The 20,219-nt window shown below is 51.1% G+C and overlaps 3 protein-coding genes across 5 annotated transcripts in view; 1 reads left to right on the forward strand and 2 right to left on the reverse strand.

Moving 5' to 3' along the window:
- The window catches only part of CEP41 (centrosomal protein 41), a 17,692-nt gene extending 13,469 nt beyond the window's left edge, over window positions 1–4,223 (reverse strand). Inside the window, exon 1 of one of the 2 annotated variants that reach the window (XM_063153629.1) lies at window positions 3,015–4,223. Coding sequence is in view for 1 of the 2 variants with exons in the window: in XM_063153627.1 (XP_063009697.1) it covers window positions 307–339 (33 nt within the window). In the remaining variant the exon portion in view is untranslated. Of the gene's footprint in view, window positions 1–306; window positions 375–3,014 lie in introns of those variants that run through there. The other variant, XM_063153627.1, reaches the window with a different exon arrangement.
- On the forward strand, window positions 565–10,378 carry MEST (mesoderm specific transcript). Of its 2 annotated transcripts, none has more exons than XM_063153630.1 (12): window positions 565–619; window positions 2,728–2,882; window positions 3,519–3,598; window positions 3,992–4,069; window positions 4,819–4,955; window positions 5,178–5,236; window positions 6,029–6,069; window positions 6,992–7,062; window positions 7,784–7,885; window positions 8,637–8,713; window positions 9,093–9,156; window positions 9,523–10,378. In XM_063153630.1, exons 2-12 carry the CDS (start codon window positions 2,729–2,731, stop codon window positions 9,638–9,640), a joined length of 981 nt encoding a protein of 326 aa, XP_063009700.1. In that variant the 5' UTR covers window positions 565–619; window position 2,728; the 3' UTR covers window positions 9,641–10,378. The 2 variants fall into 2 exon arrangements, with proteins under 2 accessions (XP_063009700.1, XP_063009701.1); XM_063153631.1 differs by having other exon boundaries at window positions 4,849–4,955.
- Window positions 10,307–20,219, reverse strand: part of COPG2 (COPI coat complex subunit gamma 2) — a 26,716-nt gene continuing 16,803 nt past the window's right edge. Inside the window, exons 15-24 of the mRNA XM_063153626.1 lie at window positions 19,003–19,078; window positions 17,831–17,934; window positions 17,192–17,317; window positions 16,530–16,592; window positions 15,665–15,804; window positions 14,945–15,116; window positions 13,573–13,670; window positions 12,025–12,163; window positions 11,815–11,913; window positions 10,307–10,720 (exon numbers count right to left, since the gene is read on the reverse strand). Of these exons, the coding sequence (XP_063009696.1) occupies window positions 10,590–10,720; window positions 11,815–11,913; window positions 12,025–12,163; window positions 13,573–13,670; window positions 14,945–15,116; window positions 15,665–15,804; window positions 16,530–16,592; window positions 17,192–17,317; window positions 17,831–17,934; window positions 19,003–19,078 (1,148 nt within the window). The 3' untranslated portion in view covers window positions 10,307–10,589. The remainder of the gene's footprint in view (window positions 10,721–11,814; window positions 11,914–12,024; window positions 12,164–13,572; window positions 13,671–14,944; window positions 15,117–15,664; window positions 15,805–16,529; window positions 16,593–17,191; window positions 17,318–17,830; window positions 17,935–19,002; window positions 19,079–20,219) is intronic.

A 20,219-nucleotide genomic window follows, 5' to 3' on the forward strand; every position in this document is an offset into this window, starting at 1 on the left:
TTTCAAAATGGAAAAGACGAGAAGCCAAAATTAAAAAAATTAATTAAAAAAAAAAAAAAAGGAGAAAAACGAGCATAAAACGCGACTTGAAGGGGTTTAGGAGACAGAAAAACGAGCGAGGAATTGCTGAATGCCCATGTCGGTACAGACGCCGCTGGTTTAAAGGCTCGGAAGGAGAATTTCTGCCGTTTGCTCTCCGCGCGGAGGTCTCCCGGCTGCGGGCGCTGCCCGAACCATCTCCCCGGCCCTGCCCCGCGTTCCCCTCTCCCCCCGAGGCTGCGGAGAAGGGGAGGCCCCTCCCGGCACCTGGGGGTCTCCGAAGCCGCCCCGAGCCGACATCGCCCCTCACGGCCGCCGGCCCGCTCCGCCCGTCCCTCACGCGCGGCCGCGCTCCCGCCTCCCGCCCACCCCTCAACTACGCCCGCCGCCATTGGCCGCGCGCCGCGCCCGCAGCCAATCAGAGGCCGCGCGGCGGGGAGCGCGCGCGTCGCCCGGCAACGGGAGGGACGCGGCGGGCGGGAAGGGGCAAAGGGGGGGGCTGCGCATGCGCGGGGCGGAGGCCACGCCCCGCCGGGACAGCGCGATGGCGGCGCGCGCCCGCGGCAGCACCTGAGAGCAGGTGAGAGCGGCGCGCGCGGGGCCGAGGCCACGCCCCCCGCCGGGAGCGCGCGCGGAGGCTCCGCCCCCCGTCCCGCGCTCAGGGAGGGGGCGTGGCCTGAGGGGAGGGGGGATGGGGGTCCCGGGCTTGGTTTGTGGGCGGGGTCTGTTGGGGGTGTCCCCTCAGTGGGTGTGTCCCCTCAGTGGGTGTGTCCCCTCAGGTGGGAGTGTCCCTTCAGGTGGGTGTGTCCCCTCAGGTGGGTGTGTCTCCTCAGTGGGTGTGTCCCCTCAGTGGGTGTGTCCCCTCAGGTGGGTGTGTCCCCTCATGTGGGAGTGTCCCCTCATGTGGGAGTGTCCCCTCAGGTGGGTGTGTCCCCTCAGGTGGGTGTGTCCCCTCATGTGGGAGTGTCCCCTCAGGTGGGTGTGTCCCCTCAGTGGGTGTGTCCCCTCAGGTGGGTGTGTCTCTCAGTGGGTGTGTCCCCTCAGGTGGGTGTGTCCCCTCAGTGGGTGTGTCTCTCAGTGGGTGTGTCCCCTCAGTGGGTGTGTCCCCTCAGTGGGAGTGTCCCCTCAGGTGGGTGTGTCCCCTCAGTGGGTGTGTCCCCTCAGGTGGGTGTGTCTCTCAGTGGGTGTGTCCCCTCAGTGGGTGTGTCCCCTCAGGTGGGTGTGTCCCCTCAGTGGGTGTGTCCCCTCAGTGGGTGTGTCCCCTCAGTGGGTGTGTCTCCCTTTGCCATTGATTCCCTGAACCTTGACGGGGTCACGACCCCAAGACCCCAATAAGCTCCTGACCACCCCCATGGCCCCTCAACCCCCGCAATGACCCCATGGCCCCCGTGGACTCTTAGTGGGGTCATGCCCCTTCTCAGAACCCCATGGATCCCCACCCCACCTTCAGACCCCTGATGGACCCACAGCCTCCCAATGACCCCATGTTCCTCCTCAAACCCCAGATGGCCCCACAGGCCCCCTCAGAGCCCAAAGGGGACCTTTGTTCCTCCCCAAACCCCAGATGGCCCCACAGGCCCCCTCAGACCCCAAATGGGATTGACCTTCCCTCTCAGACCCCAAACATTTGCTGGGTCTGCAATCTGTTTATGGGAATGGGGGAGTTTTGGGGAGATGAAGGTGGGTTATAGGAAGGGGGGAGTTTTGGGGCCATACAGGTTTATAGGAATGGAGGAGTTTTGGGGCCATGGAGGTGGGTTATAGGAAAGGGGGAGTTTTGGGGCCCTGGAGGTGGATTATAGGAATTTAGGAGTTTTGGGGCCATGGAGGTGGGTTATGAGAATGGAGGAGTTTTGGGACCATGAAGGTTTATGGGAATGGGGGAGTTTTGGGGCCCTGGAGGTGGGTTATGGGAATTTAGGAGTTTTGGGGCCATGGAGGTGGGTTATAGGAATTTAGGAGTTTTGGGGCCATGGAGGTTTATGGGAATGGGGGAGTTTTGGGGCCATGGAGGTGGGTTATGGGAATTTAGGAGTTTTGGGGAGATGGAGGTGGATTATAGGAATTTAGGAGTTTTGGGGCCCTGGAGGTGGGTTATAGGAATTTAGGAGTTTTGGAGCCATGGGGGTGGGTTATAGGAATTTAGGAGTTTTGGGGCCATGGAGGTGGGTTATAGGAATTTAGGAGTTTTGGAGCCATGGGGGTGGGTTATAGGAATTTAGGAGTTTTGGGGCCATGGAGGTGGGTTATGGGAATTTAGGAGTTTTGGGGCCATGGAGGTTTATGGGAATGGGGGAGTTTTGGGGCCATGGAGGTGGATTATGGGAATTTAGGAGTTTTGGGGCCATGGAGGTTTATGGGAATGGGGGAGTTTTGGGGCCATGGGGGTGGGTTATGGGAATTTAGGAGTTTTGGGGCCATGGTGGTGGGTTATAGGAATTTAGGAGTTTTGGGGCCATGGAGGTGGGTTATGGGAATTTAGGAGTTTTGGGGCCATGAAGGTTTATGGGAATTTAGGAGTTTTGGGGCCATGGAGGTGGGTTATAGGAATTTAGGAGTTTTGGGGCCATGGGGGTGGGTTATAGGAATTTAGGAGTTTTGGGGCCATGGAGGTGGTTTCTGGGGACCTGGGGATCTCAGTGGGAGCGCACAGCCCCGGGGTGACCCCGGTGTCCCCGTGTCCCCCAGGATGAAGGAGTGGTGGCTGCAGGTGGGGCTGCTGGGCGTGCCCCTGCTCGCCGTGTACCTGCACATCCCACCCCCCCAGCTGTCCCCGGCGCTGCGCTCCTGGAAATCCTCCGGGAGCTTCTTCACCTACAAGGACCTGAACATCTTCTACAGAGGTGACACAGCCACCCATCCCGTGGGGACGTGCCAGACCTGGGCCAGGTGGTGACAAATCCCTCCCGGTTTTTGCCATCCTGGATCCTGGGGATGGACCAGAACGTTTCACTGGGGAAAGTTGGTTCTTGTACCTTGCTGGGAATGATCTCAAGATGGATCCGTCCTTCTCTGGGTGTCCATGGCTGAAATTGGGATTCCACCTCCAAAATTCTGAATATCCAAGGGTTGCTCCCAGGCAAAATCTGCCAGTTCCATCAAGTCTGGCTGGCCTTGGCCTCTGCTGGCTGCCCCTGCAACTCTGGGGCTCGGTTCTTTCCTTCCTGTGCAGATCACTGGGACACAACATGGACAAGACACTGGAAACCCTTTTTGCAGCAGCACAGAGGCTGCTGGAGTTAATTTGGGCTAATTAAATCTTTTTATCAATTAAAAATGCATAGATTTGAAATCAATCCCTGGGTTGATCACGGAGCCGGTGAGGTTTCCGAAGGGAAGCTGTGGTGGGACTCAAACCCATCCTGGGTTTTGGGGAGCAGAGGGAGAGGTGGATTCCCGGTGGGATGGACTCAGTTCCTGCCCTGGAAGGGAGGGATTCTGGGAAGAGCTGACCCCAGGGTGTCCCATTGTCCCCACAGATTCCAGCGGCGCCGTGGGCAGCTCGGACGTCGTGGTGCTCCTGCACGGCTTCCCAACGTCCAGCTACGACTGGAGCAAGGTCAGGGGTGGCATCTGACCCAAATCCCAGGATTTACAGCTCCTGGGGATGAGCAGGCAGCACAGCAGGGGTGGGCCGTGCTCCAGAGGAGAACTGATTTCTGCTGGAGGTACCACCGTGCTCCAGGATTTCACCTTGCTCCTCTCCCAGTGTGAAATCCAAGCTCTTTCCACGCCCCACATTCCAGGAAACACCCACAACAATCCCTTGGCTTTTTTGGGGGATGGTGGGGCTGTTTATTGGGGAATGTTGACCTGATGCTGTTTTCTTGGAGCTGAGATGTTCTCTGGGGTGCTGGGGAGGAGCACGTCCATCCATGGCTGCTCACCCTGCAGATGTTTCCATCCTCTGCTCCCACTGGATGATTTTCTGATGCATTTCTCCTCTTCCCAGATCTGGGAGGGGCTGACCCAGCGCTTCCACCGCGTGATTGCCCTCGATTTCCTTGGATTTGGGTTCAGTGACAAGCCTGTGAGTACCCTGGCATGAGGATTTTCATGGTTGCTTTCGGCCCAGCACTCCGGAAAATTGGTTTTTTGTTACAGACATTTTTTTATGAAAAATATTTTCTTTAAGATTTTTCCTCCTGAGAAGCTGAGAGGCCTCAGGAACAAAATGTAAACAATGGTTATCTGCTGCTGTGGAATGCAACAGGTGCATCTGGGATTGGTCTCATGTGGTTGTTTCTAATTAATGGCCAATCACAGTCAGCTGTCTCGGACTCTCTGTCCAAGACACAAGCTTTTGTTATCATTCTTTCTTTTTCTATTCTTAGCCAGCCTTCTGATGAAATCCTTTCTTCTATTCTTTTAGTGTAGTTTTATATATAATAAAATAATAAATCAGCCTTGTGAAACATGGAGTCAGATCCTGATCTCTTCCCTCATCCTGGGACTCCTGTGAACACCGTCACAGTTTTTGCCACCCAGGAGAAAAATTGTTTTTTCTCCTCCCATTCCCTCTGGAAAAGGGATAAATCATTACAGCAGTGGAAGGGATAGGGAAGGTTTGTGGTGGGTGGGTTTGAAGGGACTCCAAATGCACCTTGACCCTCTGGAGCATGGACAATGCTCCCATGGCCTTGTGGACATCCCAACCGCTGGGTCTGGGCTCACAGGTGGTTCCACATCTCCACAGTCCTCCCTTGGGGCATTTCTTCTGTGGGCTGAGGGCTCCTGCTGGGCCAGGCTCTCACTGGGACCCCTCTGCCCCTCTTGCAGAGGCCCCATGGCTACTCCATCTTCGAGCAGGCCACCATCGTGGAGGGGCTGCTGCGCCACCTCGGGCTGCGGCACCAGCGCATCAACCTCCTGTCGCACGACTACGGGGACACGGTGGCCCAGGAGCTGCTCCACAGGTCCCGCCCCACCTCCTGCCCTCTGCTGTCCCCACCACGATGATTTCCAGCAGATAAGTGGAAGGATGTGGTGCAGAAGTCCCTTTTCCTTGTGCCTGTGGTGTCTCAGCCTGTTCCCAAAGGAAATGGAGATGATTCCACACAGCTTGAGCTCCCGCTCGGGCATTTCTGGGAGCCTGGGGAGGTTTGGTTGTGTTTCACCTTCTTCTCTGCTGTCCCCAGGTATGAGCACAACAGAACTGGGAGCATCCTGATCAACAGCCTCTGTTTGTCCAACGGAGGTGAGGTTTGTGCAGGGTGGGATGGGGATCCGTGGGATGGGGATATATGGGATGGGAACCTATAGGATGGGAACCCATGGGATGGGGATCCATGAAAGGGAACCCATGGGATTGGGATCCATGGGATGGTAACCATGGAATGGGAACCATGGAATGGGAACCAGGGGATGGGAACCATGGGATGGGGATCCATGGGATGGGGATCCACAAAAGGGAACCCATGGGATTGGGATCCATGGGATGGGAACCATGGGATGGGAACCATGGAATGGGAACCATGGAATGGGAACCAGGGGATGGGAACCATGGGATGGGGATCCATGGGATGGGGATCCACAAAAGGGAACCCATGGGATTGGGATCCATGGGATGGGAACCATGGGATGGGGATCCATGGGATGGGGATCCATGAGATTGGTATCCATGGGAAGGGGATCCATAGGAAGAGGATCCATGGGATGAGGATCCATTGGACAGGAACCCATACAATTGGTATCCATAGGATAGGAACCCTTAGGATGGGAATCCATAGGATGGGAACCCATGGAATAGGAATCCATGGGATTGGGATCCATGGGATTGGAATCCATGGGATGAGAACCCATGGGATGGACTGGCTTTCCCATCTCCACCCAAATCCCAAGGATTGCAATCAAGGTGCTGTAATTAAGCAGGAGCATCAATCCTGGGGCTCCCTGGGCCACTTTCATGGCACCATGCAGGGGGACAGCCTGGGAGATGTGCAGCAAAACCCTTCCAGCCTTACAGCTCCGTTCTTTGCTGTTCTTCCAGGCATTTTTCCTGAAACAAACTACCCCCGCTTCATCCAGAAGGTGAGCTGTTCCCCTCCCCAGCCATGCTGAACCCCAAAATCCCAAACAAACACCCCTTGGTGAGCTGCTCCCCTCTCCAGCCACAATGAACCCCAAAACCCCAAACAAACACCCCTTGGTGAGCTGCTCCCCTCTCCAGCCATGCTGAATCCCAAAACCCCAAACAAACACCCCTTGGTGAGCTGCTCCCCTCTCCAGTCACACTGAACCCCAAACAAACACCCCTTGGTGAGCTGCTCCCCTCTCCAGCCACAATGAACCCCAAAACCCCAAACAAACACCCCTTGGGGAGCTGCTCCCCTCCCCAGCCATGCTGAACCCCAAATCCCAAACAAACACCCCTTGGTGAGCTGCTCCCCTCTCCAGCCATGCTGAACCCCAAAATCCCAAACAAACACCCCTTGGTGAGCTGCTCCCCTCTCCAGTCACAATGAACCCCAAAATCCCAAACAAACACCCCTTGGTGAGCTGCTCCCCTCTCCAGCCACACTGAACCCCAAAACCCCAAACAAACACCCCTTGGTGAGCTGCTCCCCTCTCCAGTCACGCTGAACCCCAAACAAACACCCCTTGGTGAGCTGCTCCTCTCTCCAGCCACACTGAACCCCAAAATCCCAAACAAACACCCCTTGGTGAGCTGCTCCCCTCTCCAGCCACACTGAACCCCAAAATCCCAAACAAACACCCCTTGGTGAGCTGCTCCTCTCTTCAGTCACACTGAACCCCAAAATCCCAAACAAACACCCCTTGGTGAGCTGCTCCTCTCTCCAGTCACACTGAACCCCAAACAAACTCCCCTCGGAGCGCTGCTGTCACACCCCATGGACACCTCCAGGGTCTGGGCCTCATGGGAAGTGTCCTCCATGGATTTATCCGTGTCCAATGCCGAGTTGTGCTCTCTCCTTTTTCCCTCCTTCCCAAGCTCCTCAAGGATGGGGGTTTGCTGTCCCCGCTCCTCCTGCGGCTCATGAACTTCTTCTTCTTCTCTGGAGGGTGAGTGGGGTCTCGGGGTGCTGGGCACCATCCATAACCATGTGAACCAAGTGGGGAAGGGGAAATGCAGCAATGAGAAGGAATTCCTGGTGGGGACACCCTGGAATAGAATTCCTAGAGCAGCTGTGGCAGCCCCAGCATCCCTGGAAGTGTCCAAGGCCAGCTTGGAGCACCCTGGGACAGTGGGAGGGAATGCCACCACAGGGTGGCAGTGAATGATCCTTCAATTCCTTTCCAACCCAAACCATTCCATGGTTCCATGAATCAGGGATTTGGCAGGGAGCAGCAGTGGATGATCCTTCAATTCCTTTCCAACCCAAACCATTCCATGGTTCCATGAATCAGGGATTTGGCAGGGAGCAGGTTCCTGGCACTGGCCCTGCAGAGGTGGGATTGACATCTGGACCATTCCCTCTCCACACTGGCACTTCAGTTTAATAATTCACCAATCAACTTTTCCCTGGACACTGGAAACCTCCTCTCCACAAGTGTTGGAATTCCACATTTCGGAGGCAACAAAGCCCCTGCACAATCAGGTTTTCCCCACAAAGAAGCCCTTTCAGGCCATCCAACACTTATCCCTACTTATCTGGGGGACATCTTGGCACTTGGAGTTTTGCTGTGGAAACTGAAGTGCTGGAATTTTTTGCCCTGGAGGAGTTTCTGAGTGGTTCCCTGACATGGCTGCTGTTGTGTCTCTCTAAATCCTTTTGTTTTCCAGGCTTGGGGCAGTTTTTGGGCCCTACACTCAGCCCTCCCAGGCAGAGCTCTGGGACATGTGGACAGCAGTGAGGAACAACGACGGGAACCTCGTCATGGACAGGTACCTGGCATGAACTCCTGCACGAGCTGGGTGTCACACCTGCCCTGAGGGGCCCAGAGCTCTCCAGAACTTCAGCTGCTGCTGGAAAACACCCCTTGGAGTCCAAGATTGGAGATGCCTGGAGATCAGTATTGGGATAATATTGTTGGAGATGTTTGTTTTTGTTGGAGATCAACATTACATCCCAAGAAAGAGCTGGGGGGTGATGTTGGAGCAGAAATTCTCTAGGATGGTGCAGGGCAGGGAAATGAAGGTTGGAGTTGGGTCTGAGATGGGGATTTTTTCCTTTGGAAGGGTTTGGATTTGTGAGAGTTTTGGTAATGATTAGAGCTCAATCCCTATTTGGCAGATATTTGAGCAGCATTGTCCCAGGAGAGATTTGCCTCTGGATTTGAACCTTCTGGGCCATTCCCAGAAATCCCAATCCCAAATCTTCATTTTGGCAATTTTGGAAGGACACGTTTTGTGCAGTTTGTGGCTTTTAGAAGGCTCTTGTGCTTGAGTTGGTGGTGGTTGAGTTGAGCTCCTTGTCTCCCCTTCCCCAGTGGGAGAACAGAGTCCCTGAGCCCAGGGATGATGGTGTGGGGCTGGATTCCCACAGGAGATGCAGATCCCACCTGGATCTCATTGTGCCCATGGCCCCAGGAGTGAATTCCAGGCTGGGCAGCACCCACTGCATAACCAGGGCTCTTCTCTTCTCTTCTCTCTTCTCTTCTCTCTTCTCTTCTCTCTTCTCTTCTCTCTTCCTCAGTATTTTGCAGTACATAAACCAGAGGAAGAAGCACAAAGAGCGCTGGGTTGGAGCTTTGATGTCTACCTCAGTCCCACGTGAGTAGGAATCCATTCCTTCACTGCTTGGCATTTTTGGGAATAGCCCCCCTCATTTCCAGGCTCCCTCCACTCATCAGCCTCTCATTATCCTGAGCTCAAACCCAGTTTTGCAGCAGAAACAACATTCCCTGTTCACAGCTGCTCCAGAAAGTTGGGGAGCTTTTCAAGCCCCAAAAGTTTGAACCAGTGAAAATTTTGGGGGCTGGGGGCTGGACTTGATCCCAAGGCAGCCCAGCAAAAGCCCATTCAGTTGTTTTGTTCAGTGCTCCCAAGCCTCCAGTGGAGGGATCACTCCTGCAGGTCTCCTTGGGGATGTTCTAATTAATGAATCCATTAATTTATGGATATCAAAGCTCTGTCTGTGCTTCCCTTGCAGTGCATCTCATCTATGGACCCCTGGACCCTGTGAATCCACACCCAGAGTTCCTCCAGCTTTACAAGTAAGGCAAAAATGGGAATTCCAAGGGATATTTTGCCTGGCTCTTCCCTCAATTCCATCCTCATGGAGGCTGTTTTCAATTCCCACTGGCACCTCTACAGACAGCCACGTGGTTCAGTCAGAGCAGTTTGGAAATTGGTTCTGCATTTTGGGCACCAAAATCAGGATTTTCAGTCATGATCCATTTTTAAACCACACAGGGAAGATTTGTGTCCTGAGGAAGTCATCTCCTCCAAAGTGACCTGAGGGAAATCCAGCACTTGGAAGGGGTCAGATGGAGCTGCTCCAGGCTTTTTTTACCCCAAAAATGGGCACAATTGAGTCTGCAGCAGTTCCTGTGCTTAACCTTGCTCTGTTTTTCCACCAGGAAGGTGCTTCCCATGTCCACAGTGTCTGTGCTGGATGACCACATCAGCCACTACCCCCAGCTGGAGGATCCCCTGGGATTTCTGAATGCCTACCTGAACTTCATCAACTCCTTCTGAGCTGCTGCAAATCCGTTCTCAGTCAGGCTTTGGGGACAGGAAAAAAATTTTTTTTTCTCCCCAATCCAATACTGTGCTCACACCCTCATCCTGGGCTGCCAAATTGAGTGAAATCCTTGGAGAGCTGGAAAAATGAGGGGAAAAGCAGGATTCTGACAGCTCCTCCAGCCCTGCACTCCCCTTCTTGCCCAGCTGAACTCAGTAGAGTTTAAATCAACACGAAATCAGAATTTCTTACTTCCTTCATCAGCCCGACTTGGGAAGGAACAACAACATCAGCAGGGAGAGGAGGAGTTCCCTCACAAATCCCTCCATCCCCTTCCCTTCCCAGTTCTCCATGTGGGGTTTTTCCCAGTTTGACCCCAGGAAAAGGCTGCCCTGAGGTTTGGTTATTACCTGACAAAGCTCAGAGAACTGAATCTGCCTCAAGAGATGGAGTTTAATCTCTCTCTGTACATTGATTTTTCTGTGTGGAAGAAGAGACAGTCAGAAAAATATTGCAAATTTGGAGGTGTGGGGTGGTTTTTAACTGTTTATGTTGGGAATTTAATAGCATCCCTTTAGGAATAAGGGGTTTTTGCTTTATAAACAGCCATTATGGGATATTTTTTCTGTACTGGAGCAGACAAAATTAGAACAAAAAAAAATCTATTTTATTAACAGTAATTCATATGAATTCCACCACTTGAACCAGTGTTTATTTTCTGTTAATAAAAAGCAATTTTGACAAAAATCTGATTCTGTTTTCTCACATCTTTTCTCTTCCCTGGTTGTGATGCCATAAGTCAGGTGGGAATGGTGTGACAACGAGGGAAGGGACACGGGGATGGCTCAGTACCAGCCAGCCACTAATGGACAGCATAGAAAAGAGTTCCCAAATGGAGGAATAAAAACCCCATGCAGAAGGACAGCAGGACAGAGGGGCAGCCCCAGGAGCTCAGCGGGACCCTCAGCCCACCGAGGCCAGGATGACATCGACGGACGTCTCGTCCTTGCTCCTGACTGTCACCTGCATGGTCACACCGTCCCCAAGGGCCAGCCTGGACCTGACCAGCACGTCACAGCCACCTCTGTACACACCTGGGACAGAGCAACACACACAGGTCACCTGGGAGAGCTCAGGATCCACTGCTGAGCCAGGGCAGGGCAGGTTTGGTCTTCAGCCAGGTTCTCTGGGTCACATCCCATGGAGTGCTCCAGCTTGGAGAGCTGGGACAGGCCCTGGGGTGCTGGTGACAGTGGCTGCATGTCCCCAGGTGGGCAAGAGACCAATGGCACCTGGGCTGTGCCAGTCTCAGTGTGGGCACAGCCTGAGGGACACCCTGGGGACAGCTCTGGGCAGGAGAGACCTGGAGAGGGTCCAGGGAATGGAGCTGGGAAGGGTCTGGAGAGGCTGAGGGAGCTGGGAAGGGTCTGGAGAACCAGGAGGGGCTGAGGGAGCTGGGCAGGGGCTGAGCCTGGAGCAAAGGAGGCTCAGGGGCCCTTGTGGCTCTGCACAAGTCCCTGCCAGGAGGGCACAGCCCAGGGAACAGGGACAGGAGCAGAGGGAACGGCCTCAGGCTGGGCCAGGGCAGCTCAGGGGGGATTTTAGGGAAAATTCCTCCTGGAAAGGGCTGTGCAGCCCTGGCACAGCTGCCCAGGGACCTTTGGAGTCCCCATTCCTGGAGGGATTTCAAAGCCCTGTGATTGTGGCACTTGGGTACATGGTTAGTGGTGGCCTTAACAGTGCTGGGAATGGTTGCACTCACTGACCCCAGAGGGTTTTTCCCACCTAAACCATTCCATGATTCAGGAGAAGTTGTAGGTGCTGCAGGGCAGCTCAGGATGTGTCTTTAGCTACAGGAACTTAAGAACAAGACACTCCCATAATCACCCTTCTGAGATCAGCTCAGGCATTAAGGGGTTAAATCCTGTCTGCTCTGGAAGTTCCCAAATCAGAGATTCTCCCCCATTCCCACAGGTGGAATTCCCCATTCCCAGAGCTTGGCCTGAGCACAGACAGAGGTCTCCAAGTTAGGACCAGCTGCATTCAACACTGGGTCACTTCAGAGAAAAATCCTCTTTTACAGAGGAAAAACTCCCAAAATATCAGCAGGGTCTCCTAAACCATTTCCCTTCATCAGAAAAATCCATGGGGACACGGAAACATGGAATTCAGCAGCAGGAACACTTACCAGCCAAGTAGAGGGTGTGAGAATTTTTGTTTTCTGGCACTTTATCTGACCTCTCACAGGGCTGCATGCCCAGGAACTTGATGATGTTATTGACAGCTTCTGCACTCGGAGATTGAAGAAGAAAATCATTCCAGGGAATTATTTATATCTCACACTAAATCAAACCCCAGCCTGGCAGCTGGGTGATCAATAAATGGGGGATTATCTCACCATCCAGGGTTTTGATGGAGCTGAGTGCAAAGGTTTCTTCTTTCTCAAAGTCATCTCCCACCTCCTCCCAGGCAGCTGCAAAGTTGGGCTTTAGAACCTTCTGGAGATGGTCAGACACTGTCACCTCCAAGTCTTCCAGCTGGGAGGAAAAAAAAGGAAATTTTCAGGCCAGTTATGGAAATGATCCTCACCTGGGAAAAGAGCCCACAGATTTTGCCAAGACAATGCCTGGCTTTAATGCCAGGAGAAGCATATCATACTAGCTTCTAAAAAGAGGGGAAATGTTATTTATGATTATTTATGGGGAAACAGTATTGATTCAAGAGGAGAAATAGTATTTAAGATGAATAAATAAATAGTATTTATTTATTAATTCATAATCTTTAATTTTTACACAAAAAATCTGTGAGACTAAAGGAGAGCAGAAAACGAGGCCATCACTTGGGTCAAAGCCTTTACAGCTCCTCCTGAGCTTCTTCCATGGAGAGAATTCCTCAGAACCCATGGAATTCCAGGATGGTTTGGGTTGGAAGGGTCTTGAGGATGATTCAGTGCCACCCCTGGCATGTCAGGGACACCTCCCCCTGTCCCAGGCTGCTCCAGCCCCAGTGCCCAACCTTGGCCATTGCAGGGATCAGGGGCAGCCCCAGCTGCTCTGGGAATCCCTTCCCAAAATCCCACCCCAGGCTCCCTCTCCAGGGAATTCCCTCCATTCCCAGCTCTCCCAGCCTGCCATTGGATCCATCCCCACCCCGACTCCTCTCTAGGAAGGGATTTTGGGATCTGGGGGCTTCACTGGGAACCTCAGCACTCCAGGAAGGGTCTCCCTTCCCTTTGCCATCCCCAACTTCCATAAAAATCCCTGGGGATGGATTCTGAGTGTCCCAAATCCCAGAATGGTTTGGGTGGGAAGGGCCCTTCAAGCCCATCCCATTCCAATGCCACCATCCCAGGCTGCTCCAGCCTGGCCTTGGGCACTGCAGGGATCAGGGGCAGCCCCAGCTGCTCTGGCAATGCCAGCCCAGGCAGGAATTCCTCATTGCCAAGATGCCACCCATAGCTGCCCTCTGGCAGTGGGAGCCATTCCCTGGGTGCTGTCCCTGCAGGCCTTGTCCCCAGTCCCTCTGCAGCTCTCCTGGAGCCCCTGCAGGCCCTGGAAGCTCTCCCTGGAGCCTTCCCTTCTCCCCCAGCTCTCTCCAGAAGGACCCTTTATTTCCTCCAATATTTCCTGAAATCTGACTGTATCCTTATCATTAATTAACAAAAATCCAAATGTTTGGGGTGGAATATTGCAGCACAATTCTGAAAACACACAATGGAAGTTATTTCTTCCTTCCCTCCTCTCTGTCCCCACACATCCCATTCCACAAGGCACTAAAACTTTGACAGCAATGAAGCTTTGGGGAAGGATCTAAAAATGACATTTCACAGAATTTTGCTGTTTCAGGCACGTTGAATGACTTCAGGATTGAGAGGAATCTTGACCCAGTGGTGACATTTCTCCCAAAGGAGTGAGAATGGGGACTAGGGAAGAGATGCTGGACTCACCACATACTCATCCTCATAGCCATCCTCCTCTGGCACCCCCGTGCTGGGGTCGCAGTCGCGCACCGTGAACCTCATGGTGCAGCTGAAGGTGCAGGCCACTGGGGAGACACAAACCCTGGCTAAACGGGGGAGGTTCCCCTGCTGGAACCCTCACTTCCCAAAACCAGACTGCTAAACCCATCAGGTTTGCCCCAGCGATACAAATGTGCCCAGGACAGAGCACTTGGAGATCATTTTTCTCTTTGATTTTAACACAAAGGCCAAAGGAGGAGCTCAGGAGAATTCCAGGGGTAACAAACCACTGATGCCAAATGCTGCTGCAGCCACCAGGAAAAAATCCACGAGGATTTCTGACAAATGGAATAGCATCCAAACCCACAGTTTAGCAAACTCGGATTAGTTTTGATCTTCCCTGGTATCAAAATAACTTAAAAATCCATTCCACTGATAAGTCACATTAAATAACTCATGTTAAATAATAAGTCATGTTAAAAACCCAGTGGTGTTGAAATGAGATTAAGAAAATAGAGAGGAGTTTCACATGCAAGAAAATCTCATTTGTATATTTTGTAGTAGTTTCTGATTCTCTAAAGAGAGGAAAAATTTAATTAGTCCTTTAAATAAAGTCTCAAATTAGGAATATTTTTATTCTATCTGCATTTTCCTTTCAGTGGTTCTGTTCTTAAACACTACGAAACATCCAAGGTTTTAAATGTGTTCCTTTCACTGATTCCAGGCCATAAATCCAAATTTCCATTACCTGCATCCTCTGCAAGCCTCTTTACCAACCCATCTTTAATCCTCCAAAAAAGGAGGATAATTATTTATAACATAATTAATTAATTAATAACAATAATAAAAATTATAGAATATTATCACTATTTATAAAAATTATTTTGCTAAAAAGCAGCACTTGTGATGCAGTGTGGTGGTTTTGTATGGAAGGTATTTATGGGAGTGATGTAAAAGAATTTGTGTAACAGAGTTTGTGGAACTACTGGGAAGTTGTACATGTAAAAAAGTGTTCTAAAAATTTTATTCTAATTCTTATTACTTTTTATTTTAGTTATTGTTAATAAATTTTTATTTATACCCTTTTAAAGTTTTGAACCTGCTTTGCCTTCATCGTAATAGCCAACACCAAAACCCACCATACTGTTTAACACACTAACCAAAAAAATCTCAAAATTAACGAAATCTCAAATTCACAAACCAAAACCACTACACAAAATTGTATTTCCACCCAGTTCAAACTAAAACCACCAGATCCACAGAAAAAAGAAAAATCCAAGGACGTCAAGATGAAGCAATCCCCGCTCGTGGCATTCCCCAAAGCCTCCACGTGAGGGATGTGTGGGGCCCCATGTCTCACCTGCAGTGGGGTCATCCTGGGGGATGCTGACCAGGGTGTAGCACATGGCAGGCTGGTTGTAGGCCAGGCTGGCAGCTGGGATGCAGCAGATCACATCATAGCCCTCTGATGGCTCCATCTGCACTGTCACTCTCTCCAGGAGCTGATCATTCAAGGTGTTGGTGCAGTCAAACTGCAGCAGCAAACACAGGGAAAAGGATTTGCAAACATTTCCTCACCCAGAGTTTCCCCCTGTCACAGATATGTTTTATGGAAAATCCTTTCCTTAGGATGTTTCCTCCTGAGAAGCTCAGAGGCCTCAGGAACAAAATGTGAACAATGGTTATCTGCTGCTGTGGAATGCAACAGGTGCATCTGGGATTGGGCTCATGTGGTTGTTTCTAATTAATGGCCAATCACAGCCAGCTGGCTCGGACTCTCCATCCAAGCCACAAACCTTTGTTATCATTCTTTCTTTTCCTATCCTTAGCCAGCCTTCTGATGAAATCCTTTCTTCTATTCTTTTAATGTAGTTTTAATATAATCTATATAATAAAATAATAAATCAGCCTTGTGAAACATGGAGTCAGATCCTCGTCTCTTCCCTCATCCTCAGACCCCTGTGAACACGGTCACACCTCCCCACACCAAATCAGCTAAAATCCTCCATGGCATGCAGCAAATTCCCTGGGTTTTGATCAATTCTGTCAAATCCTGGGAGAAGGGGATGGATTCTCTCACCTGGAAAACGATGTGGGCTGGGAACACGTGCTTGATGCAGCGAACAAAATATTCTGTTTCTGCTTCTGTGAGCTGCACTGGCTCTGAGGATTTGAACAATGGACCCAGGCCCTTAAACTCTGGGATGGCTGCCAGTTGTTCTGTGCAGGAAGGAAAAGAGATCAGCAGGGACAGGCTCTGATCCTGCCCTCATTCAGCACTTCAGGGAATCCCAGCAGGGTTTGGATTGGAGGGACTTTGAGGAATATCCAATTCCACCCCAGCCATGGCAGGGACACCTCCCCCTGTCCCAATGTCCAGCCCCAGTGTCCAACCTTGGCCATTGCAGGGATCAGGGGCAGCCCCAGCTGCTCTGGGAATCCCTTCCCAAAATCCCACCCCAGGCTCCCTCTCCAGGGAATTCCCTCCATTCCCAGCTCTCCCAGCCTGCCATTGGATCCATCCCCACCCCGACTCCTCTCTAGGAAGGGATTTTGGGATCTGGGGGCTTCACTGGCAATCTCAGCACTCCAGGAAGGGTCTCCCTTCCCTTCTCCATCCCCAGCTTCCATAAAAATCCCTGGGGATGGATTCTGAGTGTCCCAAATCCCAGAATGGTTTGGGTGGGAAGGGCCCTTCAAGCCCATCCCATTCCAATGCCACCATCCCAGGCTGCTCCAGCCTGGCCTTGGGCACTGCCGGGATCAGGGGCAGCCCCAGCTGCTCTGGCAATGCCAGCCCAGGCAGGAATTCCTCATTGCCAAGATGCCACCCATGGCTGCCCTCTGGCAGTGGGAGCCATTCCCTGGGTGCTGTCCCTGCAGGCCTTGTCCCCAGTCCCTCTGCAGCTCTCCTGGATCTCTGGACAGCCTCAGATCTCTCCTACCTTGAAAGATATCCTGGCGTGAAGGAGCCACTTTCTCAGGTTTGCTGGTCACCAGGGCAATCTCTGTGGAGAAAAAGAGCAAAAACTTTGTGCTCTGTCTCAGCTAAACCATGCACGAGACTTAAATGCCATTAAATCTCCACTAAATATTCCTCATATTATCTTCCTTACATTTATTACACTCCCTCTCTATGTTTCTCACATTCTGCTGCAAACCACTGCCAGCCTGGCTCCTCACACACTGAAGTGTCTTTTTATTTGGTGTGGAAATACTGGATTGAAAGTAGAGAAAAGTAAGGCAGAGTTATGAGGAATAAATCACACCTTAGCCCTGAAATAAACCACACCTTAGCCATGGAATAAACCACACCTTAGCCCTGGAATAAACCACACCTTAGCCCTGAAAAGCCAGCAAAGAAATTAAAGGAGGAAAGGGGAGGGAAAAAAATAACTCCAAAGCTGGTTGGGGTAAGTGAAGATGCTCAAGAATTGTGCAGGGACATGGAAGAAAGCCAGAGAAGTGGCTGGGAGCTCCTGGAGTGGCTTTTCCAAAGGCTGAGAACCAATAAATGCAGATTATGCACAGATTTGTCCCTGCTGACAGATGAGTACCCCAGGGCTCTGTGCCCTGCCTCAGCCCCTGCCATCAGTCTGGGATTTACCTGCTTTCTGCTCCAGGATGGGGGCGGTGGCCAGGGGAACTGTTTTCATGTCAAAGGGTTTCTCTGAGGGCTCCAGGGTGTACTGGTGCAGGGCCTTCTCCATGCCAGGAACAGACACTGTCAGCCCTGCAGAGCAGAAAGGCAGAAAAATTCAGTTTTGAGAGCAGGAACTGCCCCAGCACTGCTGATCCACAGCAAACACAAAACAGGCAAAGCAGGAAAAAAGCTGCTCTGAAGATGACACAAAGTTGCCAAGTCTGAACAGTTCATTCCCAAGAATTTTACACGGATTAATTAAATCCTCTGCTCACAGGAATTTTCAATCACAGACAAAGCGTGTTTATAACCAACCCTCATCCTTGTTTTGGATTGGGAAAATATGGAGCAAAAACCAAGAAATGAAAGGCCAGGTGGCACTCCTGGCTGCATTTCCCAGACCTTGCTTCCCACATTGAGATTATTTAGGATTCCCAGAGCAGAGTGTGGCTGCCCCTGGGTCCCAGGGAGTGTCCAAGGCCAGGCTGGACAGGTTTAGATTGCTAAATCTCCCACTCCCAGCACAATCACAACCAGGAAGTGCTGAGGCCAGAAAAAGCCTGTGAAGGAGCAGCTCTGAGTGGTTTCCTGTCTCCCACTGACCATTGAAGATGTAGGCAGCATTCAGGGCCAGCTGTCTCTGCTGCAGCACATTCAGGTAGAACGTTGCCCTGTCCCTGACCTCGTCGTCGCTGTCCATCATGCACCTGTTTGGGGACAAGGGGACAAGGTCAGCTCTGGCCACCAGAGAGCTGAGCTAAACATGGCACTGACAAAAACTGCCTTGGATACTGCAGGGACAGCCAGAGCTCCCTCCAGGGACTTCCAAATTGTGCAAAAATGTCTTTGTACAACACAGGAGTTGGGGTAATTTCAATTAAATCATTAACACCACATGGCTTAGGAAGAAACATGAAAGTGTGACATGGGAACACCCAGCTCTGGAAACACAAATGTCATTCCTGAGTAACCTGGGTAGGAATTCTCTTGCTTCAAGGGCTGTTAAAAATGTTCAGGTGTAGAAAAGCTCTGTAGAGGGAAGGTGACTTTTTATATGGGCAGATATTGATAGGACAAGGGGGAACAACTCCAAATTAGAAGAGATTTAGGTCGGATGAGAGGAAGAAATTCCTGACTAAAAGAGATTTAGGTCAGATGAGAGGAAGAAATTCCTCACTAAAAGAGATTTAGGCTGTATGTGAGGATGGGGAGGCCTTGGAAGATCCAAGGCCAGGCTGGATGGGGCTTGGAGCACCCTGGCACAGTGGCAAGGGTGGCACTGGATGAGTTTCAAGCTCTTCCAACCCAAAGCAGTCAATGACTTTATGATTTATTACCCCAGAGCAATGCCCTCAGACCAAATCACATCCCATGTTTCCATGGCTGATCCCATCCTTCACTGCCCTGTGCTCCTTCCTTCCATCCCCCTCCCTCCAGCACGGCTCTGCTGCCCCAGCCACACGGGGAAGGTGGCAGAATCATTTCCCACTCCCCAGCTGGGACTGCCAGCCCCAGTGCCAGCCCAGCTGCTGGGACATTGTCTGCAGCCATCAGTGTCCCCCCAGTGCCAGCCCAGCTGTTGTCACCCTGTTTGCAGCCATCAGTGTCCCCCCAGTGCCAGCCCAGCTGCTGGGACATTGTCTGCAGCCATCAGTGTCCCCTCAGTGCCAGCCCAGCTGCTGTCACCCTGTTTGCAGCCATCAGTGTCCCCCCAGTGCCAGCCCAGCTGCTGTCACCCTGTTTGCAGCCACCAGTGTCCCCCCAGCCCCACTGACCTCTGCAGCAGCACCAGGATGCTGGGGAGCAGATTCTCATTCTGGGCCCCAAACTTGGCCAGAGCACTGACAGCAGCTGCAGAGAGAACAGGGAGGGTCAGAGCAGCCCAAGTTCTGCACAAACTCATCCTCACAGCTCTCAGTTTTCAATTTACACAGCTCTTCCACACCACAAACCTTTCAGTGATAGGGAAAGACTCAACTATTCCTGTATTTCCACATGGAAATAGTTCTGTGATCAAGACCAGCTTAACAGCTCTGGAAAGCAGCTTCAATCTGCTTTCTAGGAAACCCCTTGGAAGGTTTTCTCCCAAATTTGTCCTAAACCAGGACACTCCCTACTAAAATGATCTCGAATTTCATTTCCAGGTTGAGGAAAAGGTGTGATAATTTACTTTGGAAGGAATTTGAGATGGGATTTTTGAATTGTTCTTGATGGTGTGGTTTATTTTTTACATAGGAAGGAAGGGTGAATTTGGTTTATATTGTTATAGTATGGTTTAGAAGGCTACAAGATTCTTTTTAAGGATCTATTGACTAATAAAACACTATTAATAGGGATATTTATGTTTTTGATTTAATCTTTAAGTATTTTGTTTTATGGATTTATGTTATAGTGTAAGCTTTTTTAGTTAATTATGTTACAACACACAAACTTACAGTACTGCATTCTAAACTCTTTATCTCTGTAACTACTTTCATTTTTTATATCTTAGCCTTTAAAAACTCTAAACTTTACTTAGTTTAACAAGTCTCTGCTCTAAACTATAAATCCACATTCTCACTTTTGGCACTTAAGTTTGGAAGTTTTTTCTAAGGTCTCAGATCAAATCTTGTGTTTAATTCTAAGCTTTGGCTTACAGCCCCAAAGTTCTGAGAGTTCTTTGCATGTGGGATTCTAACAAAAAGGGAAAGAGCCAGAAGTGCAGGTCTGGAGCTGCACTCACAGCCCTGACAGCCTCGTTCCCTTCTCAAAGGGGTTTTTGAGAAACTCCTTTGGAAATTTTCTCCCAAATTTGCCCTAGAACTAAGACACCTTACTAAAATTATCTCAAATTTCATTTCCAGTTTGAGGAAAGGCAAGGAGCCACAATTCCATGCCTGGAGCTGCACTCACAGCCCTGACAGCCTCATTCCCCTCTCTCAAAGAGGTTTTTGAGAAAGCTCTTTGGAGATTTTCTCCCAAATTTGCCCTAAAACTAAGACACCTTACTAAA

This window comes from Melospiza melodia, chromosome 4 (genome assembly GCF_035770615.1).
Source record: "Melospiza melodia melodia isolate bMelMel2 chromosome 4, bMelMel2.pri, whole genome shotgun sequence".
In the NCBI taxonomy this organism is placed as follows: Eukaryota; Metazoa; Chordata; class Aves; order Passeriformes; family Passerellidae; genus Melospiza; species Melospiza melodia.

Bases quoted from the DNA above. Each gene is read 5' to 3' on its own strand.
- MEST (XM_063153630.1), top strand. From the start codon at position 2,729: ATGAAGGAGTGGTGGCTGCAGGTGGGGCTGCTGGGCGTGCCCCTGCTC. The intron at 2,883-3,518 runs GTGACACAGCCA...TTGTCCCCACAG, and splicing joins CCTGAACATCTTCTACAGAG to ATTCCAGCGGCGCCGTGGGC. The intron at 4,070-4,818 runs GTGAGTACCCTG...CCCCTCTTGCAG, and splicing joins TTGGGTTCAGTGACAAGCCT to AGGCCCCATGGCTACTCCAT.